The sequence below is a fragment of the Sciurus carolinensis genome, chromosome 10 (genome assembly GCF_902686445.1).
Source record: "Sciurus carolinensis chromosome 10, mSciCar1.2, whole genome shotgun sequence".
NCBI classification, from domain to species: domain Eukaryota; kingdom Metazoa; phylum Chordata; class Mammalia; order Rodentia; family Sciuridae; genus Sciurus; species Sciurus carolinensis.
This window is the reverse complement of record NC_062222.1, coordinates 97,280,874-97,304,018: the sequence shown is the minus strand read 5'-3', so window position 1 is coordinate 97,304,018 and position 23,145 is coordinate 97,280,874. Positions and strand designations below refer to the sequence as shown.

The window sequence follows — 23,145 nt, the reverse complement described above, 5'->3', positions numbered from 1 at the left end:
TTCACCATGATGTTCTGTCTTATCTCAAGCCCCAAGGAATGGAGCCAGTTGTCTGTGGGACAGAGACCTCTGAAACTGTGAGCCCTCAAATAAACTTTTCCTCCTTAAAATTATTCTTCTCAGGTCTTTTATGCACAACAGTGAAAAGTCTGACTAAAACAATTAAGTATCATAAGTAATTTAGAGTTAAATATACAGAAGGATTGTGTAAGTTATGTGCAAATACTATGGTCCTTATATAAGTGAGTTGAGCATCTGTGGATTTTGACGTGGGGAGGAGAGAAATCCTGGAACAAATCCTGCAAGGATACCAAGGGATGAACGTACTTGGAACTTAGCCTAGATCATCATCTGCCCACACATGCACTATCACACACACACACACACACAATCATGTGGATATACACACACGCTCACAAAATGTTCCTAAATAGAATCACCGAGGAAGTACTAGATTAAATAATAATTATGATATGACACAATAGAATTTTTGTGTGTAAGAGAAGATTAAATGTTTGATACAACATTATCCTGATTCCCACAAATAAATTTAAGAAATGTAACAAAGAAGTGTCATTTTCCAGTCATACATACTAAAGTATAAAGTTTAGGACTCTGTTAATGCACAGATTGTTACAGTGACATTTTATTACTGCAGAAATTACTACAAAGGTGGAACCGATAAATGTGGAGAGAATTCTCCAGGAGAGATAATACTTCTTTTCAAGGCCTAATGATGTTCTGTAGAATGCTGGAAAGTGAGGGCATGGTTAGTCTGTCTCAGCTTTGTCCAAAGAGTAAATGAAACAATGCGAAGGTCAAAAGTCAATGAACTGGGCTTGGGGTGTATTTCAGTGGTAGTGTCTACCTAGCATGCAGGATGCCCTGGGTTCGATCCCCCACACCAAAACAAGTCAATGAGCAGAACCTGGCATTTCCCTCTGTCTTGGAGGTCACTCAAGGACATGACAATGTGAAGCCATATATAATCACAGCCTTTCCTTTAAGCAAAAGGGCTTTGTTTGGGGTGTGGTTCTGAAAGAAAACAGATGTCAGGGCCCAGTCTGTATTTGCATAGTACCTACCTCTATCTCCCAAAGAACCTACAGAAACATCTAAGATCTAAGCAATTTGGTCTCCCAAACTCCCAGTAAGGCCAACTCTAATTCCAGAGGAGCATTAACTGCCTTGGCTCTGAACCCTGTGGAGACCTATCATTCCCATAGAGTGTCATTGTGTAAAAGGGATTCGTATTATCATTTGCTCACATGATTATCCTATTACATAGCACAACTAAGGAAATTAATCCCAGATTTCTTTAGCAAACAGATAATGCTGTGGTTGAAAAAGAACATAAAAACTTTAAAGTTGAAAGTGAATTAAAGTAGGATTCCAACACCAAAATGGAAAAGAAAAAATCTTCCCTTAGTCTCTGAAAACAAAATAAGGATAAAATAGATCTGGGCTATATTTAGGCTTTGAAATTATAGTTGAGTCCTCTAGTTCAGGTCTTTCTCAACACAGACTTCAGTCCCTCAGCTCATATGAGCCTAGAGGTCACATATGTAAGATCTTTTCTTCCAGTAATTTGCCTCCCTCTCCATCAGCTGGGCTGTATCTACAGGCAACACGTCTTTGCTTTACCACAATGGTGGGTGAGCCAGGTGTCCTTAGTGCAGCAATAGGTATTAAAAATTCCTTCCCCCTAGAAATGCACTAGGAGAAATCAAAGATTTTTAAAATAAACCTTTCCAAAAATATGCCATTTTTCCATGATTTCCTCCTTATCCCCACTGAAATAGCGTTTCAGAAAACAAATTTACTGACTAGAATAATTGGTTAGGAGGAAAGTATGTTTTAGTAATACTATTAAATATTATTAACATTAATGAATGCTTTGGGGGTCTAGTTTTACTTTTCTACAACCTCTTTTGTGATATTAGTTTCCAAGTTCCTGAAATAATATGCAATGAAATTAAGGTCTCTAAAAATTTTCCTTATTTATATTTTTTTTGAAATGTCAATTGCAGTTTTTTATAGTCAATTCTTTGAATTCTTTAACTCATATAATGTTTTGGTAGATTGTTCTTATGCAATTACTTAGAACCTTAAGAAAGACAAATTTGCATTTTAACTTGACTTTTTGACTTTTGTTTATGAATGTCAATCCAAATCTACACCATAAGAATATTCAACACAGTGGCAAATAGTTTCTGAACACACTTGTTAACAATAAAAATTTCATTTTAGAGTTACAAAGTCACAATGTCAATTCCCAAGCTTCTAATTTCAATGTTACTTAAGACTGTAGGAAATACATAGTCACACTTTTTTTTAAGGATCTGCAGAGAATTGTGGTATTTCCTCCAGAAGTCCATTTGAAACTCTCACAACTGAAGACCATGTCTTCATGGTAAGAACAAATGGATATTGGCCAGGTGCTGTGACACATGTCTGTAATCCCAGCAACTCAAGAAACCGAGACAGAAAGATCTCAGGTTCCAGGTCAACATGGGAAATTACCAAGACCTTGTCTCAAAATAAATTTTTTTTTTAAAGCACTGGGATGTAGCTCAGCAGTAAAGCACCCCTGTGTTCAATCCCTGGTACCAGAAAAAAAAAAAAAAAAAAAGGCTATTGACACAGGGTAAATGAAGGGTAAGACTAATAATTGTATACTTCATACATGAGAATATATCACTGCAAAATCATCTATGCAAAGAAAAATTTTTAAACCATTACATGATTTTTCAATTCATTTATTTGTTCTTTAGTTACTATGTACAAATAAATTAATGAGTGAATAAATGAATACAAGAATATCCAGTATGTGCCAGGTACTGCAGACTTATCTTGAATATATAGTGAGAATAACAAGCTGTCCCTCAGTATTTCCTCTGCTCCTCTTACCCAAATTGTTTGCGGGGCAGGGGGTGTTCATTTGTTTGTTTGTTTTTGCAGTGCTGGGGATCAAACCCAAAGCCTCTCTCATGCTAGGCACATACTCTGCCACTGAGCCCCACCCTCCGTCCCCAAATTGTTTCGATAAACTCCCAGATTCACAGAGAGAATAGAAGAATATTAAGGTAGGAAAAGAGATTATTTTATAAATGAGGAAACTGAAGTATATGAAAGCAAATGTCTCCCCGTTGAACTGTGCAATTCACCCTGGCTAGCACTACATAAAAATAAATAAATAAAATAAAGGTATGTGTCCATCTCTAACTCAGGAAAAAAAAATGACTAAACAAATGCCCAAAAATCTTCATTGGTTCTCTGCTTCTGTAGAATACAGTCCAAAGGATTAGCCGATTGTTGAAGGATTTCCATGATCTGGTCCCAATCTTTCTTTCATCTTTTGAGTACACATACCCTATAACTCAGGCTAATAGGACAATTTTCTGTCCTCCCTCCATACCCTGCCTCAGTCTGTTTGTGCTACTATAACAAAATACCACAGACTGCATAATTTAAAGGAAACAAAAAGCTGGGAAGTCCAAAATCAAGATGCCTTGAGGTTGGACAGTCTGCATCCTTCAGAGGGTAGGAATGCTGTGTCACCACATGGCAGAAGGCAGAAGGGCAAGCCAGAGGAAGGCTGTGGGAAGCCTGTCATGAGAGCCTTTGCCCCGTTTCTAAGGGAGAAGTCCTCGTGGCCTCTTATAGACTCCACTCTTAATACTATCATATTGGCAACACTGGAATTTTGGAGGGGACACCTTCGACCACAGCATACCCCTGTGCTCCTTGATGCAGGGTTTGGGCTCACAATGCTCCTTCCATTGCAGTAAGCCCCTCCTCCTCCACCTCTAAGCTCTTCTCTCACTCTTCCAGCTCCAGACCTCTCCCACGGTACTTCTGATCCTTCCAGGTATAGGTATCTTTCCTAGTCTGTTTTCCCTTCTGTTTTGTGCCACGTCCCACTTTTACACATCTATAATTATTTGGCGTACTTACCTCTGTTAGGCCACAGCTCTTTGAGGATAGAAAAATCACCTTCCCAAGAAACAAATAGAATGCTTTCCCCCAGTAAGTTCCCAATATATTTTCGTTTGTGAGCGAAGGAATAAATAATATTAAAATGGGCCCATTTAAATGTCCATTTTCTTTAAAAATTTAGAAAAATTTAAAACACAATAATAATTTAGGCCCATAATTTTTAGGGCATTAGAAGCAAAGGTCTGAACCCATTGCAGGAGGAGAAAGAAAGGAGGAAAAAAGACTTGTTGAAAGCGCTGAGAGCAAGCAGGGATGCCTTTTCCCTGGCCGATGAGAACGAAGTTCTTAATGGAAGATGATCCCAATCAATAGAACCAGACAGCTGATTTATATGATGGCATCAAGCTGAAGTAGTGGTCTTTTCTCTGCATAGAGCTGTCGTGAAAGGGGAAAAGGCTACTAGAGTGGAATAACCAAGGGACTCCACAAGTAGATCTGTGGCTATCGGTCGGTGTTCATAAATACGTTCCCCATCAGCGAGCCACAGGAGAGCTCCCGAGAGCAGCCGGCTCGAGGCTGGATGCCCAAGACTGACGGTGGGGCTAGTGCCACTGCTGTATTTTAACTGCTGCAGCCGCTGCTGCCACTGGGCAGATACCGCAGTGAGGGACCGACCGCACGGTGCTCTCTGGAGCCTGGGTTCTGGCTACAAATGAGAAGTTAAAGGGAGGGAAGGTGGGAGGATTGCAAACCCACACAAGACAGCTAAGGAGCAAAAGGAGAGCACGCCTGAGTGTGAACCAAAATATCAGGCCAAGGGAGCTGAGGAAATGTCATCATTGGTGAAGGAGGACTTGGAGAAGAAACTGTTTAAGCCACTCTCACAGAATCTGTACGAGTTTATTGAAATAGAGTTCTCCGTGCAGGACAGGTACTACCTCTGTGTGTCAGGTAATCTGCTCTTTCTGTTATCATTTCAAAAAGCAAATCACCGAAAGATGCTTGGGGGGTTAGAGGGGGATTTTTTTTGTCTTTGTTTCTTATATAGAACATGTGGTGCCTCTTGTGATAGAGTTTAACTACGCCTAGTTTAAGAATTTGGATTCTATTGAATTTTTTAAAATGCTAAAAGGAAAGAAAGAAAAATTATATCATAATCTTTTGATTATTCGTTCAGAAATGAAACTGGATATGTTCTTCTGGTTTGATTACCTTGTCTCTAATCTTTCAGTTCACTCTCGTGGCATGTAGAGCTCATTATTGTGTAAGAGTTCATTTTGAAAACTTCAACAGAGAGTTCTCTGTATGCTTTTAAATACATGAGGAATTGAGTTATACATCTCTGTTTCCAATCGTTTCAGATGACTGGGGTTCTCTTTTCACCCTAGGAAAGAAACAAAACCAAAGTTGCTTTTTTTTTTTCTTCCAAAGATTCATGTAGACTTTCTGGGCGTTTGTTTTGAAAACAGAAATGATATTTAAAATTATTCTCTTATATGAAAAACAGTCCTTTAATGATAGAAACTAACTCATGAAGATGGAACTTTAAGGATAAGGCAATGTTCTCTAAAGGATTAGAGTAAAATAAGTATTTTCCCTCATGTTTTTAAAATTTATGAAAATTGTCATGAATAAGCTTTTGCACTCAATCATGGTTTGCCGAACCTGTGACTTTTTTATGCTGAATTTAGATAGGAATGGCCTGTGCCATTATTGGATTTAATATGCAGCACTCCCTATTCCCAATCTGTGCCTTTTAATACTTTTCAGAGGCATAGGAGAAAAGCACTTAGAAACTTGGTGTTCGTTGTAGACTTTCCCTTTTAAAGTACACACCTATTTTCAGACAACAACTTGTTATAATTCTTTTCCTGATAATTGGCTTAGAAGTACTTTCCAAAGGTAGCAAGAGGGAGTATTGTAAGGGAAATAGAATATCTTTAAATAAAGTGCTTGAATTTTTAAAAATATATTTCTAATAAATACAGTCATATTTGCTCAGAATTAAGAAGAGTAATATTTATCTAACACCTTAACCTCTTTGCTATACATATAAAGTGTGGGGACTTGGTGTATCAACAAATAAAAAAACTTAATCATCTCAGGAAAAAGAAAGAATGTAAGTTATGGGAAAAAGTCATTCAAACAATTTAAGTAAAAATCCATGTTGTATCCTTACCACCAAATCACAGTCTCATGAAACATCTCCTTGAATTAAATGTTTGAAATTGATTCAACGATTCTGTCATATGCAAGGAAAAAAACAATGTCCTCTCAAAAATGAGGAAGAAAGTCAGGCATGGTGGCATATGCCTGTAATTCCACGGCTAGGGAGGCTGAGGCAGGAGGATCACAAGTTCAAAGCCAGTCTCAGCAATTTAGCTAGGACCTAAGCGACCTAGTGAGACTGTGTCAAAAAAAAAAAAAAGGCGGCTAGGTTGAGATGAGGTTCAGTGGCTAAGCGCCCTGGGTTCAGTCCCTGGTGCAAAAAAAAAAAAAAAAAAAAAAAAAAAAGGAAAAGAAGACAATGTGACAATGTTGTGATACTCCAGATAAAATTCACTAACTTTTTACTAACTTTTCTCCTCTATATCACATCCATCAATTTGTGGCATAATGTAGCACCTTTTTATGACCATTGCAAAACTATTTTGGCAGAACAGTAGTTTAATAATACTTGACCACCACCCTATTTTCGGCTATGCTTAACTCAGAAAATTTCCATTGATAGGAAGCAAACAAGCCACATCAAAATTGTTGAGGCAGGTAACTCCATACTTGGAGTGCTATCCATCTTCAAGCAGGAGTTGCATGGCTCTGATTTCCTCTGCATACCCTATAGTCCAACAGTTCTAAATTTACAAGACTCACGGATCCAGAATCATCAAATTAAATGATGCATTTTTCAAATTAAAGGAATGTATTTGGCCAGAGGCAAAACTTAGTGGCAGAGCATGGGCTTAGCATGCCTAAGGCCCTAGGTTTAGTCCCCAGTACCAAAAACAAAAAGTTTAAAAAAATGTTGAAATATGGCAAAACTTATCTGACTAGAGTCTGTCTTTCTGCAGGAGTCTCACACCAGAGTATTGTCTTTTACTGTTATATCTTGATGATTACCTGACCAATGTAAAATTCAGATGCCATGAACTCATTTCCCTCTCTGTAGTTGCTGGCATACACATTAGGGATTTCTTGTGTCCTCAGTTCCCACCAGCTAAGGGTTTGCCAGGTCCTTTCTCCCTGGGATTGTCTTCCCAGGCCTTCAACACCATTATCACTGGCAGTTAAAAGCAGAATCTCATGAAGAGGGAGGAAGTCTGTTAGGTGCAGACACTAGGAAGGGACAAGTCATGAGTGCAATGAGGAGAGTGCAGATGGGTTCAAGTCTCAAAGACTTGAAAGAGCATACCGAAGCTTTATTCACAACTGGGAGGTAGCAGAGCCGGTGCACAGCTCTTGGAATGCTGAGAACCCAATAGATCTGGTTGTCAAATCTGGCCCTGCTTTGTCTGCCTATCAGCTGTGAACTTGGGACAAGATAAATAGCCTCTCTGGCCTCAGTGTTAACATCTCGCAATGGAAATAAAAACACTATATTTGCATGAAGTGCCACTCTGTTAAGTCTTTATTAGAAAAAAGTAAACATAATTGCTATATTCCAATAAATGAAAGGTGAGTTTTTTAAAAAGACAGTGTTATACTTTTAAAAATGTATAGGAAAAATGTATTTACTGTAAAAATACATGCTAAATATGTGATGTATGTATATACTATAAATATACATTCATAGTGGGAATAAAATATATAATAAATGTATATAAATATGTTCATTTGATATAAAATTAATGTAGTATACTGTATACTATATGTTTTAAAGTATATACCTATTAAGATATAGATTATTTTTAGGTATTCTCATGTATTTAGAAAATAATTTCTATTCATAGATGTTAATTTGAAATTAGGGCATTTGCTAGAATTATGAAACTATATATGTAATTTTTCTATATATTAGTTTTTGATGCCAGAACAGAACTTTTTCCTCTGTGAATCAAAGAATCTAACAATTCATCAAATCATTTACAAAAGAGTGTTAATTAAAAACATGAAAACAAGCCAAGGGGGTTGCTAAAGCAATTTTTAAGGATTCATTTGGAACCACTGTTGCTAAATTTGTGAATTCCCAGTATCTTATAAACAAATCACAAAATTAAAGAACTTCTTAATTTTTCATTTCAGTGATAATAGTATTATCTGGGGAGACATTAGTTTAATCTTTTCAGCACGAAATTGAGAACAAATTATTATAGTGTTTTAAGAATAAAAATATAGGATGATATTTTGAAAGTTTTCAGACACTTAAAGATGTTATTTGGCTGGGGGGGTAGCTCAGTGGTAGAGTGCTTGTCTGTGCAAGGACCTGGGTCTAATCCCCAGGGCATCATACAAACAAACAAAAGATGCTATAATAGTGGTAGAATAACAACTGTACAGGCCAAAGTATATCCAAACAGCTATGCATATACTCTGATAACAGAGCAGAGGATAGTTTATATGTGCCTTCATTTTTATTTTTCAAGTTGAAGATTTACTTAAGGCTATTTTGATATATAGAATAATTCACATCTTCCATTCACAACCTATATTTCCTCTCATAAACTATGAATACACTTGGTTTTGCAACAACACAGGAATCTGTTCTCAAAAGAGAGAACACTTGGACAAATTCTGATTTGATAGCACTTATTTTTCTATTCTAACAAATTAGGAAAAGAAGAAATATGGGATTGATTTATAAAAGTACACTTACTAAAAATAAGATACAAATATCATAAACCACAAAACTTAATTATGATCAAGATTGTGAGATGGGGAACAAATCTTGAATATCAAAGTCAATTTATACCTTAAAATTCTTGTTCTTTATCTTCTAAAGATATAAAAAAAATACACTTCATTATTTTTGCTGAAATCTCTCTCTCAGACACACAAACACACACACACACACACACACACACATACACAAGCAAAGTGCGTCACACATTTGTTGACTATCACTAAATATCTCTATGGAGAAGTGTAAATAAAATATTCTGACTTTCCAAATAAGAGTAATTATAAGTGGGGGAGATATTACCATTATCTCTAAAATCAAAAACTTAGAATGACATCATTAGTCACTCTTCAGACAGATTTTCCCATTAGTAATTTTCTACTTTGGAAATATAACATGGAAATCAATATGCTCCACCTATTATAAGGTCCAAGTCATATCGATTATAGAGTAAACAGAAACTTTATAGCAGAAGTTTTAAAGGGAAAAATATTAAATTTTTCATTATTAGCATGGCATTATTGACGATGAGCTAAAAGGGATAGTTGTAAGGTATACCTTCAGAGTGTCAAGCATAGCCACACATGGTGGCACATGCTATAATCACAGCAACTCTGGAAGTTGAGTCAGGAGGATTGCGAGTTCAAAGACAGCCTCAGCAACTTAGCAAGGCCCTAAGCAACTTGGAGAAAACTTGTCTCAAAATAAATACAAAAAAGGGCTGGGGATGTGGCTCAGTGGTTGAGTACTCCTGGGTTCAAATCCCAGCACCAAAAAAACACAAAAAACAAAAAAAAAGCTTCAGCCAGAGTATAAGGCACAAGTCAATTTAATGCCATTTCTATGCATTACTCCTTTTCATCTTCATGACAACTGTATGAAGTTAAATTTCTGTTTTGTGGATGAGAAACCATGGTCTAAGAAGTGAAGTAATTAGCCCACGGTCACAGAAAGTAAATCTAATTTTTAAAACCAAAGTTCTTTCCACTTTGTGACACTGCTTCTAACCAGTAAGAATGGCATTTCAAAGTACTCCCCATATATTATCTTATCTGCCACTTCTTGTGGATGATAAAGCTGAGGCTTACAGTTACTAAAGAATTTGCCCAAGATCACCAACTAGCAAGTGAATTTAGCTACTTGTGCTCGACCACTCTCTCGGTTGCTTTCAGTAGGTGCATTGAGAATGTTCTAGCTTGGAACTCATTAAACAGATCCTGCATGGACGGTCCTCTGTTTCTTTGGTGCTCCTGCTCCCACAAAAGCACTTTCTTTCTCTTCCAGTCTCTCTCCTATTTCTGAAAGTACATCAATAACTCATGTCCTAACTTGCTTACAGTCTGTCATTTTAATATTTTAAAGATACCCAGTATAGCCCCAAAATTGATTTTATAAAAATATTTCTAGAAAAATGTTATTCAAAAATTACTTTTAGGTGAAATTAATGACTGCCTACTCAACAACCCCAAGGCATTATCAGTGCATTGTAACTGTTACTAAGACTTCTTTTGTTCAATATCAGGTGGTAATTTTTTCCTATTACTTAACTCAAATACTGAAAACAATTATATAACACTAGGATTAGAAAATAAAGGCTCTTATTTATTTAAAGCATTTCTATGCAAATTACTTATTAGCTACTATTTTTCCTCTATTCTGCCAATCATGTTGGATCAATTTGCCAATTTATCCTCAAGAATATAATAGACAGGACTGGGGATATAGCTCAGTTGGTAGAGTGCTTGCCTCCAATGTACAAGACTCTGGGTTCAATCCCCAGCACCATAAAAAAAAAAAAAAAAAAATATATATATATATATATATATATATATATATATATATATATATATATTATACTGTCTAATGAATATACCCATCATTTTGTCGTGGAAATAGAGGTGTTTATCAATGATAAAGTTTATTTTTAAATTAAAGGTGAAAAAAGATTTTTATGAAGTTAAAATCATAATTCTGGAAAAGCAGACTAAAATATTAAAACTGGAGCAGGCTAATTCTGAAGTTCCTTGCATCTGCAGATATCATTCCCTAAACCATAATTATCCAACAGAGCTCTGATATTAGTGAAACCAACTCTCTACCATTTTTACTATATAAACACATTTCTGTTTTAAGACGATGTGCTAAGTTTCCACTTTGCCAGTGTGTTAATGTTGTGATGGCCATTTAATTTCAGCTGGCAGCAAAGCTCAAGTATGGAATTTAGGGATTGGGTCAACTCCAACCTGAGCAGACTTCTTTGGCTTATGGCTGCAGAGAATTCTTGGAGCCTCCTTAGCTCTAAAGAAAGTCATTTGTCAAATTAAGGAGGCTGTAGTCTCTCTGTGCAGCTTCCTTTTATCAAAGTTTAATCTTTAAAGCATGTTCTTTTATTTTCTTAGGTTGGAGTTGGCAGGACAGTGACCATTAATGTAAGCAAACTCCATAACTGGTAGATTCTATCTGCTTAACATCTCTTTTCTCTGTTCCCCACCTCTAACTCATCCTTTGTGGAACTTCCCAAAAGAATTTCCTTTCTTTCTTTCTGCCTTTCTTTCTTTCTTTCTTTCTTTTTTTTTTTTTTTTGGTACCAAGGATTGAACCCAGAGGCACTGTATTAGTCAGGGTTCTCTAGAGGAACAGAATCAACAGGAAGTATGATTAAAAAGGGTAATCTATTATATTGGCTTACACAACCAGAAGCTGGATAGTCCACAATGGCCGTCTGCAGCTGGAGAACTGGAAGAACCAGCAGCTGCACAGTCCAAGACACAGAAGCCCCAGAACAAGAAAGATCAACAGGGCTACCCTAGTCAAGACCAAGGTTTCTGGAAACTCCCTGTTGAATTACTGGCAGAGTATGCTTTGGAAAAGAGAAGCTAGAGTCCGATCTCCTCAGACAATGGAAGCAGCAATCAAGAACCCCTTCAAGAAGAGCCAAGCTTGCATCTGCAATCTGCTTCCTTGTTCTTCCAGTTTCTATTCCATCCTATTGGGCTGTGCTGCCCACGTTTAGGGAGGGGCTCCACTTCAGTTCGCCCACATTCCAATCATTCGTAGACCTGCCCTCATGGACACACCCATAAGTCTCTTAATCATTGGCATCTCTTAATCCAATCAAGTTGACAATTCAAATTGACCATTACAGGCACCTAACCACTGAGCCACATTTCCAACCCCATATATATATATATATATATATATATATATATATATATATATATATATTTTTTTTTTTTTTTTTTTTTTTTTTGAGACAGGATCTCACTAAGTTTCTTAGGGCCTCACTAAATTGCTGAGGCTGGCTTTGAACTCACTATCCTCCTGCTTCAGCTTCCCAAGTCGCTAGGATTACAAGTATGTACCACTGCACCCAGCTTCCAAAAGAATTTTCTAAAATTTAAATCCAGCCTGTCCATTCACTTAAAATCCTTCAGTGACACTTTCCTATCACCTACCACAACTTTCAGAATAACATCTGAACTCCATAGCTTGGTATTCCAGATCCCTCAGGGACTAACTCCTGCCAACTTGCTTCTTTCCACCTGGCCACGTTCACAGCTCATGCCAACAACAGCAAATACTTCTAATGACTCAAAAGTGCTGAGTGCTTCATGCCTTTGTGCCTGTGCTTCTCAGAGCCCCTTTCCTCCTTTCTTCATTCTACTAACTCCTACCACCCTTTGCAGCTCAGATGACCTTCCTTGGGACACTCTCCCTAATGCCCAGTCAGATGATGATGTCCCTCTGTGTCCAGGTTCCTGCCTCAATCACAGTACTGTGAGCAAAAGTTTTCTTTCTGAAGCCCCCATTTCTTGCAGTCTCAGTGAGAATTAATTTGGGGAACTCATTTTTTCAATTCCTAAAACCATGCTTAGTACAAAAAGGGCATTCAAATAAATATCGACTTAATGAATTGAATGAGTGGTTTATAGTCAATTGTCATAATATGTAGATGAAGCAGTGGAATTTGCTCCCTGAAGGTTACATTTTCATGTAGTATCTAGGTATTTCTTATCTCCCCAGCCCCTTTCTCTCTCACCCACTAAAGAAGCTAGTGAGACATCTAGCTGAATAAGAATATAATCCTCTGATTCTGATTCTGAGGTAGAGCCTCTGTCTGGGAAGATACAACTGTCTTCTGGTAGAAGGAAGCTCCTCCAAGATCTTGTCCTTAGCAATTGCGACAAGCTTACTAAGAACTTGTCCTTACTAAGGTTGCCTCCACTACAACACACCAACCTGACAGCAGTTCTTCCAATCCTTTCCTCTTTCCAAAGGTGACATCTAGACCTGGGAAGATAGACATTTTTTAGGGCTAGAAAGGTATAGATGGGCAGAAGGCCACCAACTTCTACACAACATCAGGGGGATTTTATTCTCTGAGTCATTCATTGATCTTGGGTTAAGATCTTGAGGTTCCCTCTAGACATGCCCCTCAATTTCTCCTTGACCCCAAAATGTGCTATATCTCTTCTTCTGCACTCTTGGAATATGCCTAAGTCATAGCCTTTAGCCTACATTCTTCTTACCTTTTGTAGACTTACCTAACTGGGAACTGGTACAGAATGCACACTCAGTCTAAAAATCAGTGCATGAAGGAATCCTCTGAAAACCATCTTCTGCTCTCACCATTATAAACTGCCCTCATGGTGGGAATCAATGACTTTTTCCAAGTCAGATTCAGTGCCAGGACTGAACTCCACCTTACCTAACAAAGTGACTTTGCAGGATCGTCTCCAAACCTCTGGAACACATTATCCTCTGATTTCCATGGCATTGCACTCTTGGGCCTGTCTTTTCTGAAGACCTCTTCTCAGACCTCTTGCTAGCATCTCTTTCTTCTTCACTCCTCTTATCTCTTTCCTCTGCTTTTTTCCTATAAAGTTGGTCTTGGAAACCTCTCCACACACAAGACCCTCTACTCTCTATCTCCATTCCTAAACTAAAAACTGTCATCTTATTCTCTCCTGAAATAATTTGGGAATACCTGTCTATATGTCAAAAACAAAACTCATTAAGTTGGGGCATGGTGGCACACACCTGTAATCCCAGCGGCTCAGGAGACTGAGGCAGGAGGATGGCAGGTTTGAAGCCAACCTCAGCAATTTAGCGAGGTTCTAAGTGACTCAGTGAGACCCTGACTCAAATAAAAATTAAAAGGACTGGGGATGCTGGGGTGGTGGCTCTGTGGTAGAGCATTTGCCTAGCATGTGTGAAGCACTGGGCTTGATTCTCAGTACCACATATAAATAAATGTCTATTGACAACTAAAAAAAATTTAAAAAATAAAATAAAAAAGGACTGGGGATGTGGCTCAGTGCCCTTGGGTTCAATCCCTGGCACACACACATACACACACACAAATCTCATCATTCCACCCAGCCAGCTCACCCTCCCTCTTTGCTATTTGGAATTGCATCCAGTGTCTGCTTTCCACACAGTGCTGAAGTGCCTCATTTTAAACCTTACTCAGATTTGCCACTTGTTTCCACTACCTTCCATCCATGCATAGGTTACCACCACAGCCTTTAAAACAAGCAGAACACTTCAACAATCACTACAAACCAGGCACTATCCTAAGTCCTTTACATGCTTTATGAACTTTAACCTTTACACCCTGTGAGTTTGTATTACTCTCTTGTCTGCCAAGATGAGGCTTATTCTCTCCAGAGATTCAGTGACCTGAACCACAATACATTGGTGTTGCCATGGTTCGACTCCAAAACATCTGGTGCCAGAACCCACTGAGCCACATTACCTCCTCAAGGGTTCTCTGGTTCCTCTTCTTTTCTTCTTTAATGTATCCTGTGCATCTGCTACCAGAAAAATACTCCTTTTAACAGGGTATTATTTCATTAGTTTCTAGCTCATAGAAGGAGACTTATGACTTGGTATTGCAGTATGAGCTTGCATTGGACACCAGTCACTGTGTCCTCTTCTAAGATTGTCAAATGGTTCAGACTCCCTTCTCCAGTCCCATCGTCAACTCTGAGTTCCGATGCTCATCTTGATTTCAGTATCACCTGTACTTTCAGGAGAGAGTTACTCCCTTCCCCAGCATCAATTCTGGAGCCTTTGTGGTCCAGACAAGTGATTGCACTGAGATTAAGTTTTCAAACACAAGAAATCTGGGAGACACACTTAAACCATAGCAGACCCAAAAGAGAATCTTCCCCCCAAACAAATTCCAGGCTCATGCTTAGAAGACAGAACCAGCTGTGTGATTCTCTAGGTCACATTATCTATCTTGAAAGAGAATTTTAGACAGTTGATCCCTATCTGCCACCTCTTTATAATATGCTATTAGAAGTGACTCATATGTTAGCCTGTTTCCTTAACAAAACCAGAAGTTACTAGAGGGCAGAGGCCACATCTCTTACTGTCTCCCCTTTGGCATCTTTAATCTATTAACAAATAACAAGTACTCAGTAAATCTTCCTTTATTAACTAGCAGGAACTCTATGCTCCAATGTTGATATTCTGAGGTGTTTATGTTGAGACCAAAGAAATGATTTTAAGATGAGGAAATTAATTCCCTCATTTTGTTCACATAAAATGAGCAAAGACTTCCTCACATTTTTCAAAGTATAATACTAGAATCATCTGTGCTGGTGGTACCATTTAGAACACTAGAATTTAAGAGGCATACTTGAGAGGATTAAAAATCTCCAACACCACCAAACAGCTCAGTGGTGGTCATGCTGCAGACACTTCTGCATCACACAGCACATTTAGAAGAAAGTGTCACGGTTCCCCAAGTACAGTACTGCAGGTGCTGTGTTGCTATGTGAGCAGAACTGTTTGCTTTTCTTACCTCACTTGCTTTACATTGTCATGAATTTAAATTATAATGTGTTCTGGTAACACTTTGGCACTGACTGTATTGTAATGCTAGGCCTCTTATTTCCTGCCCCACATCGAATCCCATTCTCTACCACAAAGCTCAGGAGCTCAAAGCACATAGCTCAGAGTTTCTATCTGACAAACATTACTGTGGCAGCATAGAACCACAATTGCAGCCAAATAAATTTAACACCTTAAGCAAATTTTGGAGGCATATTCGTGAAACTTTCAGATGCATTGGGGCTCAAATTTGGGCTGTAACTATAATCTAGGTTCAAGGTCCTATATAAAAAGGACATACATAATCCTGAAAAATGTGACTTGAATAATTTATGTCTTCTAAAACTAAGAATCTTTCTGTTCCCTACAGTGACCAAAAATGAAGAAGTAAAAATAATTATGGTGAAACACTACAGAATAGGTTTAGATGAAAAATATGAAGTAACAAAAAAGTGGTCTTTGAATGATCTGCAGATGATTGATGGAAAAGAAGCAGACACTGTAAGTATTACATTTCATAAGGGAAATGTGGGATCAATATGCTGGAGATCTTATGCTCAATATCCTACTTCATATATTCTTGTCATGTACTAAGTGTTAAAATGACATATTGTTCTTCAGTGTATGGATTTAATTTCCTGTGATGATCTACTTTTTAGTTTTTGCTTTTATGAGTTTGAATTTGAATTTTGTCTATTAAATTTAAAAGCATCTTTTTCAAGGACCTCTTAACAGGTTAAACCAATCAAACCTGAAACTTTAAATGCTGTTTTCCCCAAACATGACATTTCCACCATCACTCTCTCCAATTTATTCTGTAGGTTTTAAGGATTCCTTACCTCTGTCAGAAAAGCCCCCTTCATCCTGCAGAAAGATCATAGTGCTTGAAAATACTAGAATCTTAGAGTTGAAGAAGAGAAAGAGTGAATACATCAGTCTCCCCTCTTGACCACTTAACTAGTCATTTTCCCAGTCTGTCCTTGCTGTCTGCTGTAGGGGGATAGCCTATTGTACCCCTGAACTTTATATGCCCACAGTGCCTAACTCAGTACTGACTCCTGAAGTTTCGAATGCTAATCACCCCCACCTCTACCCCATTTCCAGATTTCCCATTTGGTAAATCCTACTCATGACTCCCCATCCCAATCATGAGGCCTAATCCTACAAACTGCAGTTATCAAATTACCCCATCTCTCCTTTGGATGGAAAGCCCCTTCTAAAAGACTGAGACCAGGTCATAGCCTTCTACCTGATAGATATCAGGCACTCAATAAATTCGGTTTTTTCTTTCTTTTCTTTTCTATTTTTTTTTTTTTTATTCTGAAGATCGAACCCAGGACCTTGTGCATACTAAGCAAGTATTGAACTACATTCCTATCCCTTTCCATTTTATTTTGAGACAGGGTCTTGCTAAGTTGCCCAGGCTGAATTGAAACTTGCAACCCTCCTGCCTTGACCTCTGAATTGCTAAGATTAAAGGTATGCACTACTGTGTGTGCAAAACTTATTTATTGTTTTTCCTAATAAATATCCTATCTTAGTTTGGACTCTTATTCCAACCTACCAAATTTTTAATATCTTTATTTTTAAATATCCCTATAGTCTGATACACATTTAATTAACTGAACATTTAAGACTTTATCTAAGTCAATAACACAAAACTGATTAAGCAGGTAGAGCGAAGGACATACCGCTAAGGAATCAATGGCTATCACTATTAGTGTTGTTACTGACTACCATCCCATACTTAGTAAACTCTTACAAGGTACAAGGAATCAAGCTAAGCCTCTTCTACATATAATTTTACATCACCATCATAAACTCAATGAATTAGATCTATTACTAATCCCATTTTACAGATGAAGAAAATGAGACTTAAAGAGACTAATAAATTTGCTCAAGGTTACATAATTATTAAGTGGTAGAACTAGACTTTACTCAGAAATCTATTAATTTGCCTTCTTTGAATTAGATGTTAACATCCACAAATTCATATATTTATTTATTCCTTTGTTTAATCATCTATTCAGGATTTATAGCACAGAAGGTCCTGCTAAATTCTGAGGATACACTAACAGCCATAAACTCTAATTAAGCATCTAATCTGAATATCTATATATGCTTTCTGCTATTACTTGACTATCACCTAGGAATCCTATTTTTCAAGCTTGCTGTGTTTGGCAGGACTCCATGGTGAAAGAATGCTGAATTTCATTACTCACATTTTTGTTTTTTGTTGTTGGTTTTTGTTGTTGTTGCTGTTTTGTGTTTGTTGTTGTTGTTTTTGGTACTGAGGGTTGAACCCAGATGTGCTTTAGCCACTGAAGCACACTCCTAGCCCTTATAATTTTTTTTATTTGAGACAGGGGCTCACTAAGTTTCTTAAGGGCTCACTAAGTTGCTGAGGCTGGCCTTGAACTTGTAATCCTCCTACAGTAGTCTCCTAAATCACAGGGATTACAAGCATGCACTATTGCACCCAATCATGGAATATTTTTCTTACAATACATTTTACCTAAATGTGAGGTAATCAGGCATTGGTTAACCCTATTGCTTCATATCCATAAGATGAAACAAGTATGCAGCCATCACAAAACAGTTTCCAGAAGAATACCTCAGAACACAATTATTCACTATTTAATAAGTGTTTTAAAAAATCAACTTAAAAAAAATCTTTTCTAAAGTAGTGTCAATTCTGCATATTTATCATATTATTGAAATCTAAATCTTAAATTTTAATGCTATAAAATACATGTAGTTACGTGTATGTGCACATGTTCATGTATATATGAAACAACTCAGTGCTTAAATATATGTTATTTTGTATGACAAGGTTAAAAATTTTACAATTATTATTTTTCTTCTTTATACTTTTCTGTACCTGCCAAACTTCTATATTGTACTGAATTTTAGCAGAAATCCATGTCAGGTTCACCAATCCATCATTCATAAATTAAACCATCCTCACCCAATTTGGGGGCCATTTTTCTTTTCTCTTCTTTGTTTCTCATGTTCTTAAATGTTACTCATGTCATAATTATTTTCTCCAAATTTGGCTGGTGCCTGGGGATATTTCTATCAATCCTGTCACAAGAAACTATAATATCCAAAGAATAGTTTTTTTTAAAAAGATTTATTTTCTACAATGAAGTAAAAATATCCTGAATGTCTGGGAATATCTCCCCCCCGCCCCTCAGAATTGAATTCTCAGGAGTCATATTATTACGTTTTTCTCAATGGCAATCATACAATTGTCAATAGAGCAATTTCAAGCCAGAAAGTTGTCAACTTTAAAATGGAATGGAATTGAAATTGAAGTCAATTTATAAAACATAAATCAAATGATTTAGGATTTGGAGACTGACTGGTCCAACAGGAGACAAGATGATGTAGCAGAAGATGGGGTTGGGCAGGCCGGGATGTTGGTTCTTGTCCTAACTCTGCCACTAGTTCTAGGTGTGGCCTGTGCTTCACCTCTCTGGAAACTATCATCTCATCTATAAATAAGGGTTTGTTAAATAATCTATGAGATTCCCCTCTTAGCTCTAGAGTTCTATCAAAGAAAGAAAGGGGGAGAAGAAAGGAAGGGACTTGAGTGCTATGTGCATGCATGCTCATCCTTTCAATTATTAAGCTAAGCAAAGATTAATCCTAATTATCTCCAAGACATGAAGGATATTTTCTACATCACAAGGCACAAATGGGAGAGAAAACTATCCAAGGATCATAATTACTACCTGGTGATGGAATGGGTGGGATTTCCTTTTGACATTCTCTGCAGAATTGTCTTTCAATGTGCAATTATGACAGCTAGAAAAAAATTGCAAGGTATGACTAGGGGAGCAGTACCTTTGAAATCACAGCACCCATATGCCTTCCTTTTAAAATGCTTTAAAAAAATTAATAGCACAAAGCAAAGCAGTGTTAACACCAGTATCACAACCTTTAGGGACAGATCTGAGAAAGGGAGCAATCGTTTATTAAGCTCCATACTAGGCAGTTTATACGATTAATCTCAAATTGTAAGGAAAACCTAACTAAAATGGAAAAGTGAGGGTCAGATCAGATAAGTAGTTTGCTCATGGTTACGTCAGAGACTCAAAATGGTCACCTAGCTTCAAAAGTCGTCTTCTTTTTCGGGACTTCTGCAAGAATTTTCCTGTTTGAAAATACATAGTTATTTGTATCTAAAGCTTATAGCTTCATGCTAGTGAATTTACACCCTTGTGTGGTTTAGTCCCTCTCTGACTCTTTGTCACTTAAGCAACGTTTACTTTCATTTCTCCTTTTACATAGAACTACTTCAGATCAGTGTCGGGGTCAGTCCAACACACGTTTGTTGAGACATCAGTAGTTGCCATGGATAAGCACAAGGAACACAAAGATAAATAATGCAAAACCTTTGTCCTCAAGGAGAGTTGGGAGTTAGGCAGATTATGATTGTGAAAATATTTTCTAAACAGAAATACATTTTGCACACTTTATAAATGCATGGTATATTTTAGCATGTGTAGTGCTAGAATTGAACCTAGAGAAGTGCTTGACACTGAGCTATATCACCAGGCAAGGCACTGTTGTCACTGCTACTAATACAGTAGCAATTATTATTATTCTCTCCCCTTTCCTCCTGCTCTCTTTTGAGGCAGGGTCTTGCTAAATCACTGAGGCTGTGCTTGAACTTGAAATCTCCTGCCTTAGCCTCCTGAGTTGCCTGGCATTCCAGGTGTGCACCAAGACTCCAGGCTCAATTATTATTATTTTAATATGTAAGACCTAGATCAGGTTTGATGTCTGCCTTTCTTTGAAACATTTCTACTAAACATAGAACCTAGAGCCATCCAATAAGAGCATTCTAGAAATTTGTCAGTTCCAGTCAAATGACTTAATGATCCTTGCCATTACAGTCAAAGATTACTCCTTGTTGTTAATGCAAAGTCATCAAGTTGGCAATCTGTACTATGTCAAATGCTAATTAACCATACTGCATTTCCCCCACTTACCTTTGAAATATCACAGAGGACCAACCTCCAAGTAAAGACACCAGGAAAAAAAAAAAAAAAACCCTTTCTCCACCCCACCCCAGAAGTCTGTAAGGGGATTTATTCCATTCATCCCCTCCTCTCAAATTCACTACGCTGGGAAGAAGTGATAACTGCCCATTCTATGACATTCTGTTCATTTGTATAATTGAAAAGACATAGATGTCTTTCTTGGTTTTTTTTAGAAGCAATTACATTTGAAGCAGGTAGCTTTGGAAAGCTTATTTGTAGACTTTAGAAATATGTTTGATACTGATACTTTAAAATCAATAAACATATCCAGGAGATATGAGAGAATCCAGGAAACTACTTTTATGGCTACAAATTAAATCATGACTCTCTTTCTCTTCTAGGACAATCCATTTTTTGATCTGCACTTCAAGAAAGTGTACAGTTTGGAAGCATATAGTTGTGCTTCTAAATATTCCTTTGCTCGAACTGTAAATAAGCTGAATCATGCGTACCTCAAGAAGGACTTGCAGATTGTGAACTTTGATTCTACTTACATTAATGATGATTCCATTTGGTCCTCCAACAACAAGGATTGCTTGGTTCTCATGAGAATATGCTTTATGCTTTCAATCTTGTCTGCTTATCTCTATGCCCCCTGCCACTTTGAAGATGTACCCCATATTCTTTCATCAGTGTCTTACAAAACTAGTTCCCCAAGTAAACACTGATCATCAAAATTTATTTTTCACTTCACCAGTGACTATTATTCATATGAAAATAAAGGGATGTTTTGCGAATTGCAGTGAAATGTCATCACTCAACATTTGGAAGCTTTTTGGCACTATATTTCATGGTAACTTGGGAGGAAGTTACATGGCTTTGACTAAATTAGTATTCTACTAAGAAACTTGAGAAGTACTTTAAAAGACCTGGATCTGCGGAAAGACACTTGTGTCTAAGGATAAGAAGACAATATTTTCAAGATGCAATATTATATCCAAAGCAATCTGCAGATTCAAATTCCTATCAAAAATTCAACAGCCTTTATTAAAGAAACAGAAAAGCCAATCTTCAAATTCACATGAACTGCAAGGAATTCCAAATAGCAAAAGAATTTTGAAAAATAAGGACAAAGTTGAAGAACTCACACTTTTGATTTCAAAACTCACTACAAAGCTATTGTAATCAAAACAGTGTGGTGCTGGCATAATGATAGACACAGAGACCACTAGAATAAAATCAATTCAAAAATAAATTCATATGTCTATGGTCAACTGATTTTTCACATGGGTGGCAAGTCCATTTAAAGGGAAAAGAATAATCTCTTTAATAGATCATGCTGGGAAACTGGACATACACAGACAAAAGAATGAAGTAGGACATCAACTTTATACCACATACAAAAGATAACTCAAAGTGGACCAATGATCCAAACATAAAAACTGAAAATATAAAACTGAGAATAAAACACAGCAGTAAGTCTTAAGAACCTTGGGTTTGGCAGTGAATTCTTATAACATCAAAAGCATGAGAAATAAAAGAAAAATAGATAAATTGGTCTTCATCAAAAATAAAATCCTTTTGCACCAAAAGACATTATCAAAAAAGCAAAAAACAAACCTACAGAATGAGAGATCAAATTTTCATACCATCTTTCTGAACAAGTTTAATATACAGAATACATAAAGAACTCCTACAACTCAGTAACAGAAAGCATCAACCCAATTTAAAACAGGGCAAAAGACTTAAACAGAGAATTCTGCAAAGAAGATGTATAAATGACCAATATGCACAAGAAAAAATGCACAGCAGTCAATAGGAAAGTGCAAATCAAAACCATAAATGTGAAGTGAAACACCACTTCATACCTACTAGGATGACTGTCTTTTATAAAAAACAAAAATGGAAAATAACAAGTGTTAGCAAGGATGTGAATGAACTGGAACCCTCTTCTATTGCTGGTGGGAATGTAAAATGATGCAGCCATGAGGAAAACAGTTTGGCAGTGTTCTGGAACAGCCCAGCACAGTATATGAGAACTGCCCCTAGGTGTCGTGAGACCAAATAAAAGAGGCAGGCAGATCCAGGATTGCACAGATTGCAATTTATTGGGGACTCACTGACAGAAGTGTAGTCCTGGATGGCAGAAAGACCAGTTGGATTCCCATAGTTTGGGTGAGAAGGAAGGGCATAAATAATGGTCAGAACAAAAGTGACCTCATCCCAGCTGGAATGTACTTGGTTTATCTTGAGCTAATATCAAAGATTTCAGGTACATTCCTGATGTTGACAGGGCTAGGATCTAGTCAGGGTCCAATAATAGCACAGCACATACCTTTCTAATGATCTTGTTTATTTATACTATGCAGGGAAAACCCCACCAGGGTTACTCACAAGTGGTCATGGTTCTACCACTCAAGATGACTGCAGTGGGATCAAGCTGAATTCATGCAAATGGTTCCTCCAAAAACTGAACAGTTACCAAATGACCAAGCAGTTCATTCTGAGGTATTCAAAGGAATTCAAAAGATCCAAAGG

The 23,145-nt window shown here is 37.2% G+C and overlaps 1 protein-coding gene across 1 annotated transcript; it reads left to right on the top strand.

Moving 5' to 3' along the window:
* The first annotated feature begins 4,769 nt into the window (after positions 1 to 4,769).
* On the top strand, positions 4,770 to 21,274 carry Exoc1l (exocyst complex component 1 like). The gene is given in 4 exon segments (XM_047565893.1): positions 4,770 to 4,890; positions 15,987 to 16,117; positions 21,009 to 21,222; positions 21,225 to 21,274. Coding segments are annotated over 4 exon segments (516 nt in total).
* The last annotated feature ends 1,871 nt before the right edge of the window (positions 21,275 to 23,145 follow it).